Source organism: Tympanuchus pallidicinctus, unplaced genomic scaffold (assembly GCF_026119805.1).
Source record: "Tympanuchus pallidicinctus isolate F22 unplaced genomic scaffold, pur_lepc_1.0 scaffold15, whole genome shotgun sequence".
NCBI classification, from domain to species: domain Eukaryota; kingdom Metazoa; phylum Chordata; class Aves; order Galliformes; family Phasianidae; genus Tympanuchus; species Tympanuchus pallidicinctus.
In genome coordinates, this window is record NW_026294669.1 from 20,820,183 (window position 1) to 20,843,502 (window position 23,320).

Sequence of the window (23,320 nt, forward strand, 5' to 3'; positions counted from 1 at the left end):
AATGCATCACTGTGTAATGTTGATGCTAACATTGCCTAGAAGAGCATCAGTATTTACTAACAGATCTACTCTATGAAAAAATAAGGAACATCCACAGGCATAGTATAATAAACAGTCTATTAACCCTAAATAAAGGTCAATCAATCTACAAATTTTATTACAGAGAGACTTCCAAAAGTGGAAACTGCAATGAAAGATGAGCATCTCTGCTAAAGAGCAGCCATTTTACAGGGCTATTACCTTGTCCAGGTCTTGAGGTTGCAGATGTTCCAGCAGATGGCAGTTCAGCCTCCTGCCAATTAATTATAAATAACATTATCTGAATGTACAACTCCATGGTACCTTTTACATTAACTCACTATCAATAAAAATTCTTACCTTTGCATTTGATTCTGGATCAAACCTTTCAAGAATTAGTTTAGCAGTCTTGTATGTTTCCTTCTCCATCACTTCCTCAAGCTGGAAACAAAAGGGTCCACATATCAAAACAGAATTCTTTCAGCATTTTCTTCACACACCTATTCACAACCAACATACAGAAGTTACCAAATTGTGAAGCTCTACTCAATGAGTCATGTTCAGATGTAACTCACATAACATGTTCAGGTAACTGCAGATTTGGTGCATACAATGGACATGTAATTTTCCTTCCAAAAGTTTACAACTCTAACGGGCTACTTGTATTTAACAGCTATATTGCAAGGAAACACCAAATATTGCTAATTGTTTACATATAATGAGGAGAATAATTACATGCACCAACTTCAATAATGGAATGTGCAAAAATCTATCAGCCATCATTATTGGAAGTTATTAGACATGACAAGCACATGACAGGCAATTCCTTAGATTTATTTCCTCATAGCACTTAATGCTATTAATTTAAGGAAGGTCGTTAGCCAAGTGCTTTACAGAATAAAGTCTCTGTGCCAATTAACTGCTGTCAGCATCGATTTTAGATTATTTATTAGCAGAAGCAATTAGCTTGCTGCAAACGCCGTGAAAACTCACTAACTAGAGAACAGCCATGGAATTTGCTCAAATGACTTTAAAGGCTGGAACTCCATCTTTACAGCAATTCAAACTGCTTTTCAGAAGACAAAAAAAAAGGGAACATGTTAAGAATTTAAATAAAAAAAATTTACTGAGAACTATGCATACTTCAGGGAGTGTAATTAAAGCACTTCATTATTACAGCGTTTTATTTACAATGCACTCAAGTGGCTTTATAGCTAATACATGGGCTTAATTAAAAAAGTAATCACTAGTAAAGTATCATTTTAGTGGTTAACAGTCAACATCAGAAGTAGCTTAACTTTAAAACAGATAGCTAAAGTTATGACAAATAACAAATATACACAGAAATTATAATGCATTTTACAGTATCTTAAGCAGACCTTTTCTCTTAGATATGCTGACTAATGGCCACGTTCAGCTAAAAGTAGTCGTTTGTTTGTTTGTTAAATTTGCTGTTGGCATAAGCTGTAAAACTGAGAAGGTCAGTGGTCAAAAAATTACATTCCCTCAAAGTCATTTATCACTGCTAAAATAATAAATGGTGCACATTAACATGACTTTCAGGCAAGTATTTCACTACTGAGAAACTAGCATCTCAGCCCGTGTATACAGTCCTTGCATTGCTTTTACCGTTAAAGAAACCTCAGAATCACAAATAGACCTCAGAAGATAAATAAATTCCACTCCATTTAACAGATACACAGTACCCATTTAACAGCTCTCTCCTACACGCGCTACCAGAAGTTCAAGGCAAGGAATACTACACAAGCTGCTAATTAAAGACTGTTGAAATAAAAAGGGAACAAATAGGGAAGTAAAAATAATAATAAATTTGCTAAAGCCCTGCAGAAATAAAAATTTAAGTTAACCCACTAACTTAGAAATGCCACGCAGTACACACTAAGATCAGAATTAAGAGTCTAATAGGAAAAACAAAGCATTAATTTCTCACAAAAGTACAAACCATTAGGCAATCCTTCACATGGCCAGGTGATGTTAGCAAGGGAAATTGGGGAAGCATTAACCATCAGTGTCAATATCTAGTCCCCAAACCAAAAGGAAGAGCCCCAAGTCACTTTACATAAATGACCACAGAATGCATGCATTTGTCTTCATAGCAACACAGGAAAACCTCAGACTAGATGACTTCTAGGTAAAGAAAGAACAGAATGCTCCACCATCACTTGACACTTTCCTGTCACAAGATTCAGATGTCACAGACATTCTCAAGTTATCAAATTATGGGATAATTCAACAAGTTATTCTTCATATTTTCAAGTTTATACACAGCTATATTAATACAGCAAAGCTGAAACTGAATAAGAATTCATATCTGCAATCAAGCTTTTACAAATTTCTTGAAAACTCCTAAAAGCGATCAAGATTTTTATAAATACACTCACAAATCCCATGGTTTCACTTCTAGAATATATTTTCCTGAAATCAGTTAAATTTATATTGGCTGACAATATAAAAAAAAAGTAGTGAAGAGATCAAACTTTGCTTACTGTTTAAGCAAATTATTAAGCAAATAATTATAATTAGAAGCACATAATGGCTTGCGTGCATAAGCTTGGAATACTATAAGATTGCATGAAGAAGAAACTTGCTTCTGCGCTACCACAAATCCATTTGTAAATACAAATCAAATGACTGACTTCTGGATCATTCACTACTTTGAAACGACCCCAGAAAAGCTTTGTGCTGAACAATGGCTCAAAAACACAACAAATTGCTCTTCTGCTCTTCTCCCTAATAACCTTCTCTGAGATTCAAATGTTTTCCCCCACAAAAACATTTTTCAACTCCTACCAAAACAAAATCCAGTTTATCAAGCTAAAATGCTGAGTAACCAGAATCACAAATGAATTCTCTATAAAGGTGAATACCACCCTAATCATGGATTTCCAAACTAACTCACAGAATTAGTCACATCTTAATAAAGCACCATGGTTGTACCACTTTCTCTCCTATGGATAACTGCATGGATGGCTTGCTTTCCAAATGACAACCAAACAGAACTCCTGCAAAAACTACACCAGTTGCCTACACTGAAAAGTAATATGTGTAATGTATTTTAAGCATCTTGTCAGGGTGATTTAGCAAATAGAAATTTGAAGTATTAGCACAGTGCAAGCTACTTAATCACCATACTACCTCGTGAGTTCTTAAACTGAATTACTTGGTACATCAAACCCCACTATGGAGAAGTATTTCTCCACATTTGTGCGAGGCTGAAGATTAATTTTAACATACAGTATAAGATTTGCAAGCACATACAAAAGTAACTTTAAAATAGAAAATAAAGTAATTTAAGCCACAATAGTAATCGTTTCATATCAACACTGCAACACATTTACAAGAAACACCTTGGTTATTCAATAGATTTAATTTTTAATCATACGTTGAGCTTCCTATTGTGAATTTGCAGGACTCTAACGTATGCTGGGTAGGCACAGCTGGGCTCACGCAATGGTCAGTAATTACTATGCTACCTTAGCAATGGTCAGTAATTACTATGCTATCTTAGCAACTCTGTCCTCAGACTAAGAATTATCCCATCTTTAAGACCGCTACTCCAGGTAAAGTCTCTGTTAATTCCCACTTCTAGCAGCTTAATACATGTCCTGTGCCCTTGCTTTTAATCTGCTTAACCCTCTGAACTTGCTCATCTAAACACATTCAGGCTTAAGGGTTGACAACTTCATTAACTGATGAAGAACTAAGGCCAAAGAGACAGTCACAGTACCACAAACACAACCATAGTATCCCTTATAATCAATGATGGGAAAAGTTGCATCTTGAAGTACTGTCTTAATTATAGCTAACGCACTCAATTCTTATTCCCGTGACAGCGCCACAGAGAACCACAGCATGTTTGAGACCACTAAGGAAACAATACTCAACCTTGTGCAAAGTATTATACACACTGTGTACTTCGTCTCAACAGACAATATTAATGGATATTTCAAGATGAAAAATCTCAGATATTTCACCCACGTTACCATCCATGTGATTATGCTACTAAAGTCTGAAGTCTTGTGAGAAGAGCTGAAGGGTCCATTTGGCAGCTCACATGGCACAATCACCAGGGCTTTCCATCTAGTAGGTGAGGAGCTTATTCTGTTGTTGGCACCCTTTGGAACTTAAGGAGCATTACCAGGGAAAAGATAGACCACAGGCCAGAAAAGCTCAAGAGCTGTAACACTTCTCAAAAGGCCAACTGTCTTTAAAGTTTCTCCAGCACTCAAGCAGTTGAACTACAATAAAGTGAAAAACTATAGCTATTGCAGCATGCTCACAGTGCCTAGACAATCCACATTACAAATAAACAGGAAGAACATAATTTACCCACTCACTATGTTAATATCTCAGTAACCATTTCTATTACCAAATACATTGGCTACTTAGAATCCAACAGGAAAAAACTATGATCTTGTCCTTCTCCATTCCCATTACTTCGCACTAATGCTTCTGGTTGGTTGGTTGGTTTTTTTCCCCTTGCTTTCATTGCTTTAACTACGAAGTAGGTATCACTACAGGTACTTGTTGATACAGATAGGACTAAGGAAATTAATACAAAACCAAAACTAAATCTAAATATTATCAAAATCACATTACTACATAATTGTTATAACTCAATTTTAAAATGTTTTTATCTAGAATACAAATTCTAGGTAATTACCTGCATCTGTTTTCAGCTCATTTCAACACAGTAGGATTCAAGCTTAATTAAATACCTTAAGCTATGACCAAACTTTGAAGAAAATCTTCAGAGTGAAAAATACTAACACCACACCAGATCAACAGGCTTCAATAAGTCCGCTGCTTCCTTGCTAGGAATCAGGTACCCACAAGCTCAGGAGATAGTCACAGACTATATTGCCCTCAGACTGAAAAATAGTAGAGCTAAAGTTCTGCTTAGAAGTTTGTCTTTAACAATTACAGCTTGGCACTTTGGCTGTTGTTTTGACTTTTTTTTTTTTTAACTTTTTTTTTTTACATTATATATTTTGCATATGCAAAGTCAGGACATTTACACCATGTTTCACTATAATTCCAAGCAAAGAAACCTCCCCATTTTTTTTCCTGACTTATCTACTTGATTTTGTCTCATCTGAAATAAAATAAAGGCAAGGAATCCACACACAAGTTCAACATGACTATTTTTTTCAATAATATGATGATTGTGATCACAGAAAACCGTTTATTTAAATGAAATGAGAGATTTACACTCAAGACTCCAAAGGCTCTTGGGATCTGCATTGAGGTTCTCCAGAAGTTTCCCTTCAAAACAACTCAGTAACTGTGTAAATTGGAAAGATTAACTAACTTCAGTTATTGTTTTAATAAAATAAGATTAAAACTATAGCTGTCATATTCATTTATTTCATTACTACAAAGTTTAAGCTTCTCCAACTCTTTTCATCACCTCTTCAGCCAAAGGACACCTCCATTTAACAGATCCCTTAAAATAAAGATTAGCAGATATAAATTAGCAAATCCTCTTTACTAAAGGACAATGACAATCAGGTTACAGTTTTCCATACCATTTTTACATTTACAATGTACTTACACAGCCCAGTGGAAGATCAGTGAATTCTGTTTGTCATGTGAAGGCCATATCATTTCGGACTCTTAACAGACACCTTTTTAGTAGCTTTGCTGCAGGTTTTCTGTTAATTTAGCAACTAGAGCAAGCAATCCAGAAGGCACAAGGTAAACACTTGGAAAAAATCATAAACATACTGCAACCTCAGGAGGATGTTTCATGGGTAGGGACTTCATTTGTGATTTCATCGGTGGCTGGTTGGAGGTTTTTGGGTTTTTGTTAAGTTTTGCCCTGAGAGACCTGAGATGAAGCCACAGTTTCCTTACAGAGCAACTAGCCAGAGATGAAACAGCTTTCAGTATACAGTGCAAGTTATCCAAGACTCAGTAGCTTTTCGATCTAAAATTTGTTTCAAGATCAAGTGTTGATCCATCTGATACAAAGACCTGACATACACCAGTTTCATACAGTTAATTCATCCACACAGCTCACCAAAACAAGCTGGAGATAACCAATGGAACTGATACAAGACAGTATACATTTTCAAGAGGAAAGAAGATAATGGAATGAATACATAGTATAAAAATAAGATGGAGGAGAATGAAAAATAAGCAAGGAAGCACTTGAGATACAAACAATCTGTTACTTGATGAAAAAGTGAATCCAGATGCAAGGCATTTTTGTTATTTATAAACAAAAAATTAAATGATGTGTCTATTAAAAATTCAGTTGGACTACGTTCTCGAGTCAGCATATCTACTGCTTTATAAACCTAAAGCAATAAGCAATTTAAAGAATACATTTTCATTTTTTGCTAAATCACTTAGGAGACCTAGCAACAACCAACAAAACAGGAAGTTTAATTTAAACTACGAGAAGAGAATTGATTCTCATACACAAGCAGCCCGGTACTACTGTGTGGCAGGAGTACTAGAAAACACATGAAAACAGAGCAACATTAATAGCTTTCCCCCCCTTCTCCTCTGCCTGTCTCTGCTTTTCATTTATGTATCTTCATCAAGCTGAGCTTGTAGAGACAAAAACATTTCAGTGGACCCCAACAACTGCTTTTTAAAGTTTTACTTACAATTTTTTTCTTTTGAGATTTTAAATCATCCAGCGCATCATCTAAAAGAAAAACATCATACATCAGTTTCCACATATGAGAATGCCTGCACCCTCTGACCACTGAATTCGCCCTGTACGATCAAAGTTTACTGACCACAACAAAACCTGCTTCAGTTAAACTTTTTTTTAAAAAAAAAAAAAAAAAAGAAAATAAACTATCTTTAACCCTGAAACTGCTCATAAATTATGGCCCACTTATCATTTTACAGTTATAACTATTTAAAAAGTTTTATGTACCATTTCCTCATTAAGGGAACCAATTCTAGCTAGTGCCCTGCTTTGACCTACATTAAAATTGCTACAACAATGGACCAAATGCACTTAATCTCAGCAGTCAAACTACAGAAAAAAATGCTTGAAGTCCAAGTATTAATATATCTGAGTATCGGATTTACTGGCTTCAATATTTCATGTAAGCCTCTTACACATGCTAGTTTCAAATGCCGGATGAATTCTGAGCTTCAAATCTGAATTTATTTCATCCTTCCAATACTAGAGATCACAGAAGAGAAAAGAAGTTTTGTAGGCTAACCAGGTCATTTTACTACTAAATGTAAGAGACTTTGCTACAAGTAATAAGTGCGGCACTTAACCTCTTATCTCTATAAGGAACAGAGAGGAAAGGTCAAATGCAATGGGATTCTCCTTAAGTCAAATGCTTACAGCTTGGCACTCAAGGAAACCTCGCTGCAATAAACCATCACCTAGTACAGAAGATGTTTTCTTGGTAACATCAGTTTTCCACTACATCCTTCATAGCAAGAAGAGCTTAACACACATAAAATCTTGTTTAAAACTCCTCCCCTTCCTCAATATTACTGGACACTAGTAGTTCACTTGTAAGATATCATGGTTTTTACCCATTTTTCAGTTTTCCAAAAGCTATAAATAAAATAAAATAAATAAAGCTATAAGAAGAATGTTAAATGTAATACATACTTTTACTTACATACATACATTTGCATTTATCTATGTATATTTATTAGGTATATTAAATACTTCTGAAAACTTATTCCAGGAAATAACTTTGAGGAACACATAACATCTTGAACTTTTCCAGCATGTAGGAACCCACTTTGATGTAATAAGTCATTCTATTAAATGTATAAAATACTAGAACCTGGCACATACAAAATTCTGAAGTTGAATGCTAAGAAAAAAATAACTATTACCATCACTTACCAGTAAAAGAGATGGAACTTAGATCAAAATCTATTGAGTGCCAGGCCAAAGAAAATATACAATCCCAGGAATTACTTAAAATAAACAAACTAATACACCTCCACCCACCAAATTTGATATCTGTATTAGAACAGTCTCTCAGGTAGTCCCATATAGATTAACAGCTTCCACTGTAAGGTAGCACGGGATCAGGCAGCCAAACAAATAGTAGTGTCATTCATTAACAGTTAATTAAGAAACAGAGGCTGCATTTGGTACACAACTGCCTAGAACAACTTCGAATACAGCCACCCACATAGGAATACAGTAAGTTTATAGAGGGAGCATTTGTTTCTTTACCCCCTGCTTTTGACAAACATCTCATGCTTGCCACTTCCAAGGTGGACAAATGGAAATTACTGGAAAGCACTCTCAAGAAACCAATATATATCTTATCTTAATTAAGGCTACTGAAAAAGCATTCATATCAGAGAAGTCAATACCTGCAAAATACCTCATTTATTTTCACCATGCTTTGGGATAGATCAGCCTAAATCTTCCTCAACAGCTATCCGACTCACCTATCTTAAAAACTGATATTCCCTAATCTTCCTACATCACCCATCCTCCCTGTGTTTCACTAGGAATTTTCCTCATTCAGAGCTTGGCTCCCAAAACTGATGTAGTTATCCAGGGTAGACTTCCACAGCATTAAAATATCATTTCTAATGAAACTCACTGTACTAAATAATATCAAAACAAAAGACTATATTTGAGATACTCAGTTGCCAGTTCTTTTTCCAATGCATTTTTTCTGCAACTCTTGCACTGTGTGTTTTATTTCTCTTTTCTAAATAGAAGACTCACAATTTTGAGGTAAAACACAAATTGGGTTTGCCCAATCTCTAGTGCAGAAATAATTCTCTTTAGCTCGATCTAACAAGTACTTAAACCTTTTCTACACAGGTTTAAAGGCAGTAGACTTCCTCATATTCTAAAAACAACAAAGGCTTTTAAATGAATCAGAATAATACACTTTTATTTCTTATGGGGACACACAATGCAAATACATATTTGTCCTTAGAAATGAATCAACACAGCATCACAAAATATATGAACAATTTTATCCATACATAAAAATGTCTGTCCCTATGCTTGCATATAAGATGTAAACATTAAATTTAAGAAATTCCAAAAGTGACATTTAACTCAAAAGCTGTCAACTTAAAAACATCTTGTTGCTCTGCAAGTCATAAAACACTGACTTTTTTCTGTACAAGTGCTCGCATGACTGTGAGATATTGCTACAGGCCGGATTCCTTTCAAAGAAAATCTCAGATGGAGTCTAACTACCACAGACAGATGAATTTCACATTACAGTGAATGTGCATGTACTTTAGCAACTACACACAAATATATTTGAACACCAGCATTTTTATTTTTTAAGTTACATGACACCCAATTTTCCTTAGCTCTCAAAAAAAAAAAAAAAAAAAGCCATCACACACCCATCTCCTCATACACTTAAGAGAGCATAAGCATATTTTGGAGAACTTGGTGAGGAGTAAGCCGTCTTGACAAATAAATTTCACACTTGCTATACATCCCTCCTCTTGTACATAAAGATAACAGATTAGAACTGCAAGAATACTTGCAAAATGCAAATATTAAAGAAGTCACTCCTATTATTTTCCTTTTTCTGCTGCATTTTATTCTGTTACACTCCCAAATATCCAAAGAGAGGAGAAAAGGTTACCATCATTTCATAAATAGAGAGATTAAACAGTTTCCTCAATGTTCTCTACAGAGTTGTGGTAGAAACAACATTGTGACTAATGCTACCCATTTTAACATCAAGAGGTTATTGCTGGAAGCACCAAATGATTCAAAATATTTCCTTTCTCACCGCAAGCATCATTCCCAACTAGCCCCATACGCTTAGAAAGACAGAAAAATACTTACTATTCCTTTCTGTCCTTTTGGAAAAGAAAAAAATGAGCAGTGTTCTTATAAACCAGATTCTTTAAAACAGAAAGAAGAGTTATATTAATTAAAATATTGCAGAAATCATTTCTGAAGTCATTTAGCAAAGCAGACAGTTCACACGGAAGACTTACCACATGAGATTTAATTCTGCAAATACAAAGAACAAATCTTCAAACAATATTTAAGTTACGTAATTGTTTAAATAACAATTAATAATATTGCTAATATTCAATATTAACAATATTAAGCAGAGAGCTTAAATATTAATTGAAGCTTAATGATTACATTGACCACGAGACACCAACACTGGTATAAATAAAATCCAACTGGAATAACATTAAACAAATACTACCATAGGTAGAAATACTAAAGAAGCAGTAGCAGTAACATCATTGCTCGCTAAAATGCTCAGTGAGAATGTTTGAAAACCTCCAGGTATATGAAACCAGCTGAAAACTACCTATTCATTGCTTCTTGTTAAATGAATTTATGAAGCAAGTTAACCAAAAAACAAGTCCACCAACTAAGTCCCAAAATTAAGACACAGGAGGTTTGTACAGGGAATTCAATACCAATGAAAGGCAAGAGATACAGCTATTGTGCAAATGCTCTCCCAAACAAATATAACTGTCCTGACTCCCATTGATTTTACAGAGCTCTGAATCCAGTCACATTCTGTACAGTTTCAGCTGACTTAGTCCAAACAATGCAGCAGCTTTATCTGTGTGCTCAAAATAAAATTACTGATCGATGTCTGTTTTACATTTGAAAGGCTTCTCTACAATCCTTAAGACTTCTTTAAATTTAGAATTTTTTCTAATTACGATAAAGTAGCAGTGTTTCAGTTGAGCAAAAAAATCCACATCCCAAAGGCTAGAAACATTTTCCTATAACTAGTCTAGGAAAGCAAGCAAAATAATGTGAGATTTTAAAAATACTTCTGAGTAATTCATAAAAACATATTTTGTATTTATATAATGGCTACTCAGTTTCAAATGCTTTTACACAGTAACAAAACATGAATTAGGTAAGTCAGACAAGGCAAATAGAAAGTGAAGGTAACATATCCAAGGTAAGAGAAACAAGCCTAACCATTCCACTTCCGAAAGTCTACTGTAACAACTTAAGAACACAGACAGCTGTCTCTTAACAACCTAAAACACATCTTCCCATGAAGAAAGAACACTATGGCACACAGGCATTACTTCGTTTTTACCTATGCTTAATACAGAAAAGAGTCTTTTCCTACCTAAAGTTGTATCCTAAGCAAACACATAAGGTAGGATTTCACACAGCAGAAAATTCATGAAACTTGGAAGTCAAAGTTGGAAAACAGATCTTTTCATATAAACATAAGTTTAAAATGAAAAACATTTATATGAGAATTAGGGCAAGATGAAATACTTTTCATTTAAATAGATTCCATTTCAAGAATACCTTCCTAAAACACAAATCTTCTCAGAAGTATCAATACATATTTAAAATCAATCCTAGCAGTTAACTCTCCTTACCAGTAACATGCCAAGACTGAGGGAATGACCTAAGGCAGAAACAAGATGGTGACTGACTGCAACTGGAAAAGGTAGACATATTCCAGTTGGATTAGGGCTTTAAAAAAAAAAAAAAAAAAAAAAGAAGAAGAAATCTTAGAGCTATTGCTGGGTGGCACCTCCTGACTGAGAGCAAAGACATGCTGGCAGTTGCTTGCTATTCACATCTGTCAATAAACCTGAAGTGTAATAGCTTAATAGAAAAAAAATCAGATGAACTGTCACAAATGGTAAAAAACAAGTCCAGCTCTGAACTTGTAATCTAATTCAAAAATGCCACCATTCCAAAAAAGTGAAGCAAGAATTGGGAAGACAAATTAGGGAAAATCCAAAGTGAAAATTCACACCAGAGCACTAGAAGCCATCACCTTCAATTGCAAATTTTTCATTTCTACACAAGCTCTCCTACCTCAGTCAGGTGAAGATTCCTCTTCTACACACTGTCACTAATAGCATAAGCAAGCTTTGCATGCTAACAACAAAAGGCTTCAAATCAGTGCACTTAAGAACTAAACAATTCATATTGCTGTCAAATATTAATTTATAAATTAATTCTTTCCAGAAAAGATAGCACGGCCCATCTATCTTCTCCACAGGATTCTATAACAGCAACACTTGACTACATTCCACTTTACACAATATAACATGCAGAGAATATCTTTGTGTATCTTTTAACGTATAATGTATTATGTTCTGTGTTATCCATACCCATTGATCTTGCATATCCTTAAATATATACACTTGACTCTTCCTTTCAAGTCTAGAGCTAGAGCACTGGCAAATCAAGTTTCCATACAATTGTGCTACACAAATATAGACAGCATTCATCATTTCATCTGAAATAGCGCAAATTCCTATGACATAAAGCAGTAAATGCACTGTGCAATCTGTTTGCTAGAAATGTTGCTCCAAAGACCAAGACCAATTCTCCTTGCTGAGGGCTGGGGGCAAAGAGCAAAGAAATAAAAGCACTCTTTGATAAGGTGGGAACTCAACTTTTTGTTTTTAAATAGAAAAAGGCCAACGTAGAAAACTAGTCACTCATGAGGACAAACAGGCAATTGTGTAGAAAAAGAGAAGACTATCGTCCCTCCTATCCACGTTCAAAGATGTTAGGGTGTTTACTATGTAAACAATCAAGGAATTTACAGGAAAAAAAACAGCTATTTACGTAAAATTGATCCTCAATATATTTAAAATTGATCCTCAATATATTTAGCCCAATAACCCTCCACATAACTTGAGCTAACACTCAACTAACATCTAAAATTCAATTTTTTCCATTCAGTCTCAAACTTTTTCCTCCAATTTTATATGGTTCACTTCACATACAGGCAAAATAACTTGTATCGCTTCCATATAGTAGTGTTGCTTTTCCAAAACAGCAGCAGAAATGAAACCTAAGATAGTACTCTTCTGTTTATACTACGCTAACTGGCAGCTGCTCAGGTACAGCTCTCTCTCTAGCTCTGGTATAATTTTGATAAGTCAAGCAACTTTAGCTGCTAACATCTTCTGATGATAACACTTAATTCAATACTAAATCCAGAGCATGGAGAAACATTTCCACTAAAGAAAGCATCTATCCTACTACTTGGATTTATTTTAAAACAAAAAATTCAACAAGTTATAACAACTCAAAGATCACCAAAAACAAACCCAAACCCCTGCCACAAAGTATTCTCCATCTCCTTCTATCAAAGGGACAAACGTTTAAAAAAGAGACATTTACTTACATCAGTGGAAATGCAAAAAATGGAAGCGTCATAAAAAACCTTGCTGTCCATTCATCAGGAAGACACCACAAATACACAATTAAGCAGGTGGCAAGATAAAGAAGTGAAGAGTAGAAGAGCAGCCTTCCAACCCATAGTTTCTGTAGTCTCTGATTTTTTTCTCTAAATTCTTCTAATGTCTGTATTTCCTGTAAATAAATAGGTTCAAGTTTAATGATGAAATGTAACTGTGGCTTTTATTAAGCCGCTTTTAAGTGCTTGCTAAAATTAGCCACAGTGTCATACCAGCACTGAAGTTAAGCATATTTTTGATAAATGCTGCTATTTACCCAGAGATAACTTTCACACCATAAATACACCCCAGGACTATACTTACAATGAGGGCCACTTGCACTGTATTAGCAGTGACATATCACTACTGGGCAGAACAACTGAAAACTATTACTTTTTCCTATGTAACATTTTAGTATGTTTGGGACAGACTGAACATGCTCTGTAGCCTATGAATGGCTGTCTCTAGGACCACAGAAGACTCTACCAAATATATCTTGCATTCTAAAACTTTTATCAGACATGTGGAACATCAAATGTTTTTAATGCTTTCCTACTAACACGGGAAACTGCTGAAACCTCCCAATCACTCCACATGATTTCATCTCAATATTTTCTCACCTTAAGACTAAAATCTTGAAAATCAAAATGATACTTTTGGCATATTAGTAAGCAATCAAGCTACACTCTGAAGTGTTACCATTTTTATCGCATTTCAAGTGACAACAGAAGTACTTAAATTTAAAGGAAAAAGTATCAACAGCATATTTCAAATGAATATTTCTTCAAGCAATACAGACACATGTCTCAAATTCCAGCTAAAAAGCACAACTGATTAATTAACTGTCTGTTTTGCTACTCAGGCTCTGCCTTACTTACCACCACTATAGTTACAATTTTCGCACTTTAAACCACACACTGAAGCTTTTCTAGCAAGTCTGATAAACAGAACTTTCCTCAAGTGACATTTCCCATAACACAAGAGTTTAACTATTAGTTATAATAAAATTGTGAAGTTCTGCCAAGCTCACAATTCAGACCTGTTCCAAGCTTTCTAAACAACTGTTTAAACTACAGAACTATAGTTCCTCTAATTATTACACAGTGTTTTGGTGTGGTTTAGGTTGTTAGGGTTGGGGTTTGTCTGTTTGTTTTGGGTTTTGTTTTGTTTTTTTTTAATGTAGCAGTCTATATGAAGCTCAGAATCTATAACAACCAAATGGAAAAATCAAAATGATTTAAAATTCCATAGCATTATTTTACTTAAAAGTGTGACCAAACAGGACATATATTTCCAAACAAAAACAAATAATTAAGAGTCAAATACATACCTTATCAATTTTTTCTAATACTTCTACAGTAGAAGGCTTTGCCTGCTTACAAGGGAAAGGACAAAGCCATTAATCTGATTAAAGAAATACATTGAGGATTAGTGTAGATTAACAGTTTTCTAACAAAAAGACACATAATGAATTAATATATCATCTATTTTATATAAAACTAATAATCTTTCCTACTTGTACAATCAATGAATGTACAGACGTTACAGTTATGAGTTGTAACAGAGAGCTTGGCTGCACAGTTCTTACACCAAAGCAAAAAAGATAGGATGCTTATCCGTATCCTGGGCTCACTACAAAACACCAGCAGAGGCGATCTCCAGAAGAGATCCTTCCCCACTCATAGCCAGCTCTTAAATAGGTCTAGGAGGGGGGCAGCCAGGCTCCACCCCTTCCGGCAGCACAGCTGAATTGCCTTCACCCCTGCTCCCTGGCTACTCATGGCTCGCCTCAGGTGGTCAATCAGAGGTTCAGGCCGTGACTCAGCAGTTCCATACCCACTTGAATAGTGACAAACAGAAGACACTGACACATCGCTGTCTTGCAGTTGTCATCCTATGGATTGAAGGCTCCACTCCTACACCACAAAAGATGAAAACCTACAACTACAGTAATAATAGGTGCGTGGGTAGGAAGTAAAACAAGAAGTGAACTGATGAGTGGAAGGAAGAGGTAAAATAAAGAAAATATAGACAAGAAGCCTCAATCTAAGAACTTTTAACCTTTTAGCAGTACTCATTGCACACAAAGACAGACTCTAAATAAATCATAAGCATCTGCAAGTAAGCATTCTCATCTGCAGTAAAATTCCCCTTAAGAACAACTTGGAATCTATCTTCTAACAATCTCCTCTAATATCTGAGAAGTAGGAAGGTACTAATTATCCTCCCAAACTCACTGGACCACAAACTTGAAGACTAAGGCCAACACAAAAACCACCGTAGACTTGGAAAATCCTCCACCCCCCAAGCAGGGCTGGCAATTTTAACTACACTCTCACCTTTTAATGATTTTTCTTTTTTTTTTAAACTCTAAAAACATCACTTGTAAACCCAGACTCAATAACTCACATCTGCTAATAGAAAGAATAGTCAAGAGCATAGTCAGAAGCTTCATGACTTTTGCAAACTCAGTATATTATTAAATTATACATAATCCAATAAAAATAGTTAGGAAGAAAGATCTGTACATGTAGCTACCAAATTATTTTTTAAAAAACAGATACAGAATGATATTCTGAATGTATCCACTTGGACTGAGAATAGCTACTCACCTTTAAAGTTACAGATACTCTGTATCTATCATGATAGAGTACCACAAAACTCTTTGGAGTAAAAGCAGTAATTATGTAACTCAACCAAACCCTGCCAGATCTGGTACAAAGAAAATAAATCTTCAGCTGTAATTTTCAACCAGCATCGAAGTCAACAAATACGATTAAGAATCACATCCTGCAAACTTCCATCTTCCAAGCTAACAAAAGATTATGACATGGTTAAAATATTTTACTTACCCTCCATCTCGAAATTAATCCACCCATCTTCTACAGTGGACAAATGTTGGTAGAGCTATTAATCTTCTACAAGAATTCACAGCTAGAAGTAAAGCATTAAGCACATAAGACCAATCTAACAGCATCCTACAAGAGTGATAACATACTTTAATATCTAAACATGTCAATGCAGTGCATAAGATCACTGCATAGTTATCTACCTATATGTTAATATAAACCAAGTCTGTGCTTCATAGAGCCTCTTGTAGGTCTCTTTATCAACTGGAATGAGAACAACTTAATTTATACTTTGTAACTCTTTAAACGGAGGGGGACCCTCAAAAATAGGCACAAAATAACCACTTACAAGTCAAAATCCTCCAGCACTACTACTTACTATTAAGCAGGATAATTCATTTCTCAGCTGCTCATAAACTCAACTCTTCATGTACCTTTTTATTTAGTTGATGCTCCCAACATTCACAATTAACATCCTATTATTCATAAGAAGTTTCTCTTCCATAGATTTCCTTCCGTTTCACACCCATCAATAAGAACTTTTCATATAGCATTATTATTCCTCCTTTGTACGATCAGTTTTAGGTTCAAAGCAGGCTACACAGATTTCACATGCTCTTGGAAAGCACTACACTGGCAGGTGCTCCCTGAACACAACTCAAGGCAGTTACCACCACATTAAATGGCCTTAAAAGCAACTCTAGGCGTGCAAAAGTAGTTCAGTCTGCACAAATCCAGAACCCATGAACAACACTAATGCAATAAGCTGGGCTTAGGTTCCTGAAATAGAAGTTTTGCAGCCTTCCATCAAAAAGTAGATGGACTTGGAACCTTAGAATGACAGATTTTCTCTCCAGTCTGGACTGAAACAATAGAACAAAACAAAAACAAAGCACCACTCAGTTAGGCAGAAGTAAGTGATTAGTAGTTTGTTCGTAAAGTTACTTTTGGCCAAGCATTGAAAGATAAATCTCATCTCGATTCAAAGTTGTTCCCAAATTATCTGAGGCTGTCAGAATGAATTAACACAACACAGGATACATACTGCTCACTAACACTACTGTATTACAGCCTCCTCTTCACCTTGTAAGAGAGCCAAGGACTTCAGAACCCAGAACCATAGGCTCTATGATTTTGAAAACCAATCCTTGAAGATAAGCAAATCTGTACTTGAAACGCAGCCAAAGTGAAGCTAGAACAGATGGACACATGAGCTCTGCTGCTGCCAAATTACTAGCACAGAGTGGATGAGATACAGAAAAAGCACTGCTAGCCCTTGGTGTTCTGCATAAATCCTCCAATCACTATTACAGTAGCTCACCTCAGAAAAACAACTTCTCTATTTTTCAACATTCAATACTACTGTTCTCTAGCACTAAAAATTTTACACCATTTTTATTTTACCAGGTACATGTAGATAGATTTTGACACACACCAAGTAGATCTGAGGTGACTTGCTTCACAAGTACTTTCACGCTGAGATAGCATCATTACTGCAAAACAGAACGAACGCTGTTATCCAGCCAATTAAGAAGCTTGTAAACCTAGCACGTGGTTCCCAAATCCGGTTCACTTCAATTATATTGTCACTGGTGCTAGGAACACAGGTAGCTTTTTTAGGTTCACATGATTCACATGGCCTTTTGGAGCCATTTTCCTTCACACCACAGCTGCAGAAAATGACACAGAAAATGTCTCTGACACAGAAAATGTAGAGGGCCCTGTGAGCAAAACTTGTTCATGAACCATCGGTGTTGCAGACCTCTGTCAATAACACATTCATAGTGGTATCTATCCATATGTCTTTCAAACTACCTGGAAAACATCTGGAAGGGAAACAGGTTTGACAAGTGCCATCGCATGTATAATTTCATACGAACCACGAGAGCAACAGGCTTTATGGATGCCTGTGACTCAGTATTACCAAAACCTCCTTCTCCAAGGAGGATTAGGACCACTGAATTCACATTTGCAATTTAGTCACTTAATCCTTAGTTACCAGATGGAGAATTTTCTGTGTTTACTATGGATCACTTCAGACACTTTCCTTGCTCCTCCTTCAGAAAATGCGCTTCTTCTGCACAGAGCTGTTTTGCTCACTCATGCACTATTGTGATAGGACTCAATTCTGCCACATTACTACTGATTTAACATACAAATAAGATAGCTGAACCCTAAGCTTTAAAAAAAAAAAAAAAAAAACAATAATACAAGAGTTGTGAAAACTACATGGAAGGTCATGAAAACACAATTACTGTTTTCTATTGCCTAAGTCTCAAAAAAAAATAAAAATAAAAATTAAAAAAAAAAAAAAAAAAAAAAAAAAAAAAAAAAAAAAAACATGGTAGCATCTCCTCTACCCAAAAAAGAGGCAGCTTGATTAGGAAAAAGCAGACATGCCACAGAAGGACAGCTGGAGCAGAAAAGGCTTTTCTTTTGAAAGATGGTGGATTGTGCACAATTACAGAAGTCACCAATCTACTCATCCAGGGGAAGAAAATGGTTTAATGATCTCATTACTCCTCATCAAGCTACACAGTCAGGCAGACTGCCTCCTATGGCTAGCAGCACAGGCTGCACTCCATTTCAGAGCTAACACAGGGTGCAAACACCAGGTACCCTCAGGGCTCTCCTCAAAAAGGGCCCAAAAGCACGCAGAACATTATTGCCACTTTCAGATTTCTTCAAGCTAACTTCAAAGAAGTTTTATGATTAAAAAGCTCTTCTGAAATTAAAACCCTCAGTGTTACGAACTAACACACTGAAATTCATGACTAAATAACATCAAACCAAATCATACTGAAAGGAAGGAAGACTCGAAAGTCGCAGTCAGGACTCTGCATACAGACACACAGGCATTGCACCCCGAAGGGAAGGCAAGTGCCATTTAAATCAGGTATTCTGCAAGCCTTTCAATTCGCTCCTGTGTAGACTCCATCAGGTGCTCACCATCACACCCAGGGATGGAAGTGCCACCTCCGTGTCCGTGTCTGCTCGCTCCGTTTCCACCCATAGCCCAGGCTCCCGTTGGCCTCAGACACCCACAGCAGCAGCAGAAGCTCCAAACACCTCGGACAGGTGAATGTAAACCGCGAGCATCACCTGCCACACACCACCACCCGCCCCAGTACCTCCGTTAAAGGCAGACACTGACTTCTGTCAGCTACCAGCTTCGATGCCATCTGCTTGGAAGCATCCCGAGGTGCCGCGTTTCTCCCGAGCCGCAAAGAAGAGCGGCTTGCCAACAGGACACGGAGCGCAGGGCGGCGGCCCAGGAGCCCTCTGCGCCCCACAGCGCGCCTGAGGCAGGACAGCGCGGCAGTTCCCTCCCGGCCCCACGCCCGCCGCCACGAGGAAGCCCCGCATGCTCCTCCCGCCCGCGGTTCCTCTTCCGAGCCTGCGCCGCCGCGCTTCCCGGGGGCCGCCGGCTGTCAACGGGCGAGAAGAGGGCGGAGGCCGTGCCAGCGGCTCTGGTTTCGGCGCATGGGAATCGCCGGGCGCCCCGTCCGCCCCTCGGGCCGGCGAGTCCCCGGCGCGGAGCCGTGCCAGGCGCTCCTCCCCGCCCCACGTACCTGCCGCTCGCCGGGCCGCGCATCCCGCCGCCGCCCGCCGAAGGAGGGGCTGGGCCGCCCCGGCGGCGATCCCATCAGCCCCCGCGCGGCCCCGCCAGCCAATCAGCGCCGTGCCGCCGCGGGGCGCGCTACGGCGGGGGAGGGGGGTGGCCGCCGTGCGGTTATTTCGTTCTGTGCTCGGCTTTCCCGGCTGGCGCAGCCGGTGCGGAGGAGCTGGCGGAGCGCAGAGCGCTGCCGTGTGTGCAGTGGCGGCTCCTCAGCTCCCCCGCTTAGGAGTTTTTACGGCTGCGAGGAGCTGAGAAAGAAAGGTGGTAGTTCCTTCGAGGTGGAAATTCGTATGCAGAAGCTGCGCACCTTCAGCTGACCCCCGCACTACCGAGCCCGCTGCATCTAACCGTGTAGCACAACCTGGCCCGTGTTTTTTTTTCTCGTTTGGATTAGTTTACCTTGGAAGGCGGGGAAGCGCCTGCACAGCCCCTTGTTCATAGCGCTGCAGAGGGATCAGGGTGAGCGGGGAAGCGTGAGAATATGAAAGCTCATGGGTCGGGTTAACAAACAGCTTAGTAAGTGTAGGAATGAAAGAGAAGTGCAAAGGAGATCACCCACCGCCTCCCACAAGCAGACCGATGCCCAGCCAGTCTCCAAGCAACGTCTACATGGAAGACAAAGTCTCCTGCCGTCTGCTAGCCCAGCTCTATTGCCGAGTGTGCCATTCTCTGGTACAGAGCATCACTTGGGCCATTGTGAGTCAGCTACCCCGTGTGTGCTCTCCTACTTTCTTGCCCACCACAGCCTTCTCACTGAAGGGGCAGAGTGAGAAAAAAGAAAGCTGTGCAAGTGCTGCTCAGCAATAGCCAAAACACTGGAGTGCTGTCAATGCTTTTGTAGCCAAAAGTCCCAACCACGGCAATATGGGGCTGCTGGGACAAAAGCTAACTCTATCCCAGCCAGACACAGTACACTAATCTTAAATGTTACAGAAAATAAACAAGGTTGGAGGAAGACATGCAAGATATCAAAGTTACTTTTCAGATAACTGATCAGCTTTGTGCTTTAAGTAGTGGAGCTGCTGCAGCTGGTCATCTGCCAGGCATCCATTCTCAGTTCTGACATTAGGAAATTAATTCTTTTTGCTTCTACCAGTATTCACAATGAATCCTACCACTCAACATTATTAGTTACAGTATCAGCCAACTAACACTGTGAATGACAGTTGAGAAAGGGTTTCAGAACAAAAACATAGCAGTCAATGCAGAGCGCTGGATGCATTGAAGTTGCTTTGCTACCAGCTGCAGAGGTCATAGCTGTAAGCTGCACATCCATCTTTGTTTTTCTCACTATGAGACCCTTCCTTTCCGAAAGGAAAAAGGTTGAGTACCTTCTCTTCAGCTTGTAACTATCACTATCCTTCTGCCGACAGAACTTTTTTTTTCTTTGTTTTCTGATAAGTACAGCTGCAGTCTACTTCTGTTTTTCATACTTCCCTGTGGTGTTGCTGGAAAGCAGCTCATTTAAATCTTAAGCTAAAATATTTAAGCATTTTTATGTCTACTTCCAAGGTGTAGCAAAGCATCCACTTTAAATAAACCTAGATGATGATGGTACTGTGTTTTGGAATGATTGTTTTGTTTGTTATATTGGTTTATTTGCTTGTCTTTATAATGCTACAGCCAACAGTAACACCTCCAAGAGGCCTCCCCACCTTTTATATTGCAGTAAACTTTTTCAAGTCACCACAAGTACCAGCCCTGACTCAGGGCTGAACCAGAATCATGAGGGACATCCCAGACTGTACTTTGTCCTTGAGCCTTGCCATAAAAGCTATATCTTGAAGCAGGCCTCCTCCATTAAGTTCTAATCACTGCTATGCAATCATTAATCTATTTAACTGGTAAGTTTAAGAAGGTGTTGATAGCCAGTGTTATTGAACCTTTCACACAGAGAAGTCTCTCAGCTATGTGACGCCATGATAATATACAGTGACCTGTTTGCTTCAGAGTATAATAGCCCAAATTCACCTAAAAGAAGAAACTGTGCCCATGTTGCTGGTGAGCATAATAAATCTGAGTATAGAACCATAATTTCAAATCAGTTAAACTAAAACTTTTATTAATCTGGTTCAAAACTGCCCCCTGCAGAATATTAAAACTCTAAATCTATTCCTTTTAAAATCCTGGAATTGGTGTTTGACATGATTCTGTACGATCACTCTAGCAGCAAAGAACGTCTCCAGAATCTTCCCCAGCATCATAGAGAGTATTCAGCACTTTTAGCCCCTCCCTTCTCAGAATATTAAAAAATTAGCAATAAACTTCTTTTAAATGTTTTCATCTCACACCCTGTTTTTTGCCTTTGGGAAGTGAGAATACTTGTAGCACACACTGGTCAGCATTAAATGCAGTCTAGTAATCTGATTTATTTTCTAAATAAATATATGGTTCTATACATCCTTAGGAAAATGTTATTTGGTTAGGAGAGGTTCAATTTGCTAGTTTGTGTTTACTCGAGGTTTTTAATTAGGCACCCAAAGTATGCTCAGCATCCTCTTAAAGCAGACCCTAAATGAGACTAAGCAGATTAAGTGAGGCCATCTAGTTTAACTCATTTAGATGCTGAAACTGAAACAGTCTGCATTGCAATTTCAGACGTCACTGCAGAAAAAGAGTGCATGTAGCTAGCTTTAAGATCGCTGACCCTACTAATTCATAGCACTATGAATTGACTATTAAATATGACTATGGTCTGCATCTGCTGCCATCTCACCAGTACTTTCACAGTGTTGTCATTGAAAGAGTTTGAGAATTACATGCCGCTCTATGTCTCATTGCTCTGAACAAATGGCAGAGTGCTGTGACACAGCTCCTTTTTTTCTCTTAACCAGTCCTGTGCTCATTGCTGTACGCCGCGACACAGCTTCTCTTCAGATCACTTCCTCGTGTGCTGTAAGCACTTCGGTAATTAAACTGAGCCCGAGCTGCCAGGAACACTGTCCAGGCACTGGCCACTCAGCTCTGCCTTCTACCTGCACAGCTACCCTACAAGGCTGGCTGAGTGAAGCTGTCAGGGCTGGATTGCTGCAGCTTCCTCCTATGCCATCCCCAGCAGAACATTCCCAGCTGGCTGTGATGGCAGAAGCCAAACTGAATCAAACCAGCAGTGGGTCACATTTCTTGGGGCCTAGACTCTGCTTCCCAGGCATCCTGAACAGAATGGGTGTATGTGGCATTTCATAACAAACACGCAGTAATTAATGGGAATCTGTGAATGTCATATCGAATTTCACTTCAGAAAAAAATTATAATTTTATATAGCTTGGAATGACATGGAAACATTTTAACTTTCACCAGTTCAGGAAACTATTATTTTGCTTCGTATTGTTCTGAAGTAAACAAGTAATCATTTGAAAGATTTAAACAAAATATATAACAGAGAAAATCTTTGTGGCTCTTGGTTGACGCCCTAGATTTTGAATTTTTCCATCATGTTTTAAAAAGGAATGGTGCTGTCATCTTCATTTCACTACTGTAAGTCTCTGACAGCGTGTTTGGAAACATGGTAAAAAAACTCTGGATTATTTTTGTGCCTCAGTGAATCAGGAAAGTACTTTCTCATGAAACATTGAAATATATGTGTTTATTCCATCACTAGCATCTCATGAACAAACAGAAGGAGTCTAGCACGAAACTGACACATGAGAAGCGGAAAGATGGTTTTGCC

The 23,320-nt window shown here is 37.9% G+C and overlaps 1 protein-coding gene across 7 annotated transcripts in view; it reads right to left on the reverse strand.

The window, feature by feature from the left end:
- Positions 1 to 19,697, reverse strand: part of LNPK (lunapark, ER junction formation factor) — a 38,587-nt gene extending 18,890 nt beyond the window's left edge. Inside the window, exons 1-8 of one of the 7 annotated variants that reach the window (XM_052675600.1) lie at positions 19,604 to 19,697; positions 16,035 to 16,116; positions 14,513 to 14,554; positions 13,131 to 13,318; positions 9,821 to 9,879; positions 6,657 to 6,697; positions 379 to 459; positions 241 to 292 (exon numbers count right to left, since the gene is read on the reverse strand). In XM_052675600.1, coding sequence (XP_052531560.1) covers positions 241 to 292; positions 379 to 459; positions 6,657 to 6,697; positions 9,821 to 9,879; positions 13,131 to 13,318; positions 14,513 to 14,554; positions 16,035 to 16,061 — 490 coding nt within the window. In that variant the 5' untranslated portion in view covers positions 16,062 to 16,116; positions 19,604 to 19,697. Of the gene's footprint in view, positions 1 to 240; positions 293 to 378; positions 460 to 6,656; positions 6,698 to 9,820; positions 9,880 to 13,130; positions 13,319 to 14,512; positions 14,558 to 16,034; positions 16,117 to 17,466; positions 17,615 to 18,980; positions 19,121 to 19,185; positions 19,329 to 19,603 lie in introns of those variants that run through there. The other 6 variants (XM_052675595.1, XM_052675598.1, XM_052675602.1 and 3 more) reach the window with 6 other exon arrangements.
- Between the last annotated feature and the right edge of the window lie 3,623 nt (positions 19,698 to 23,320).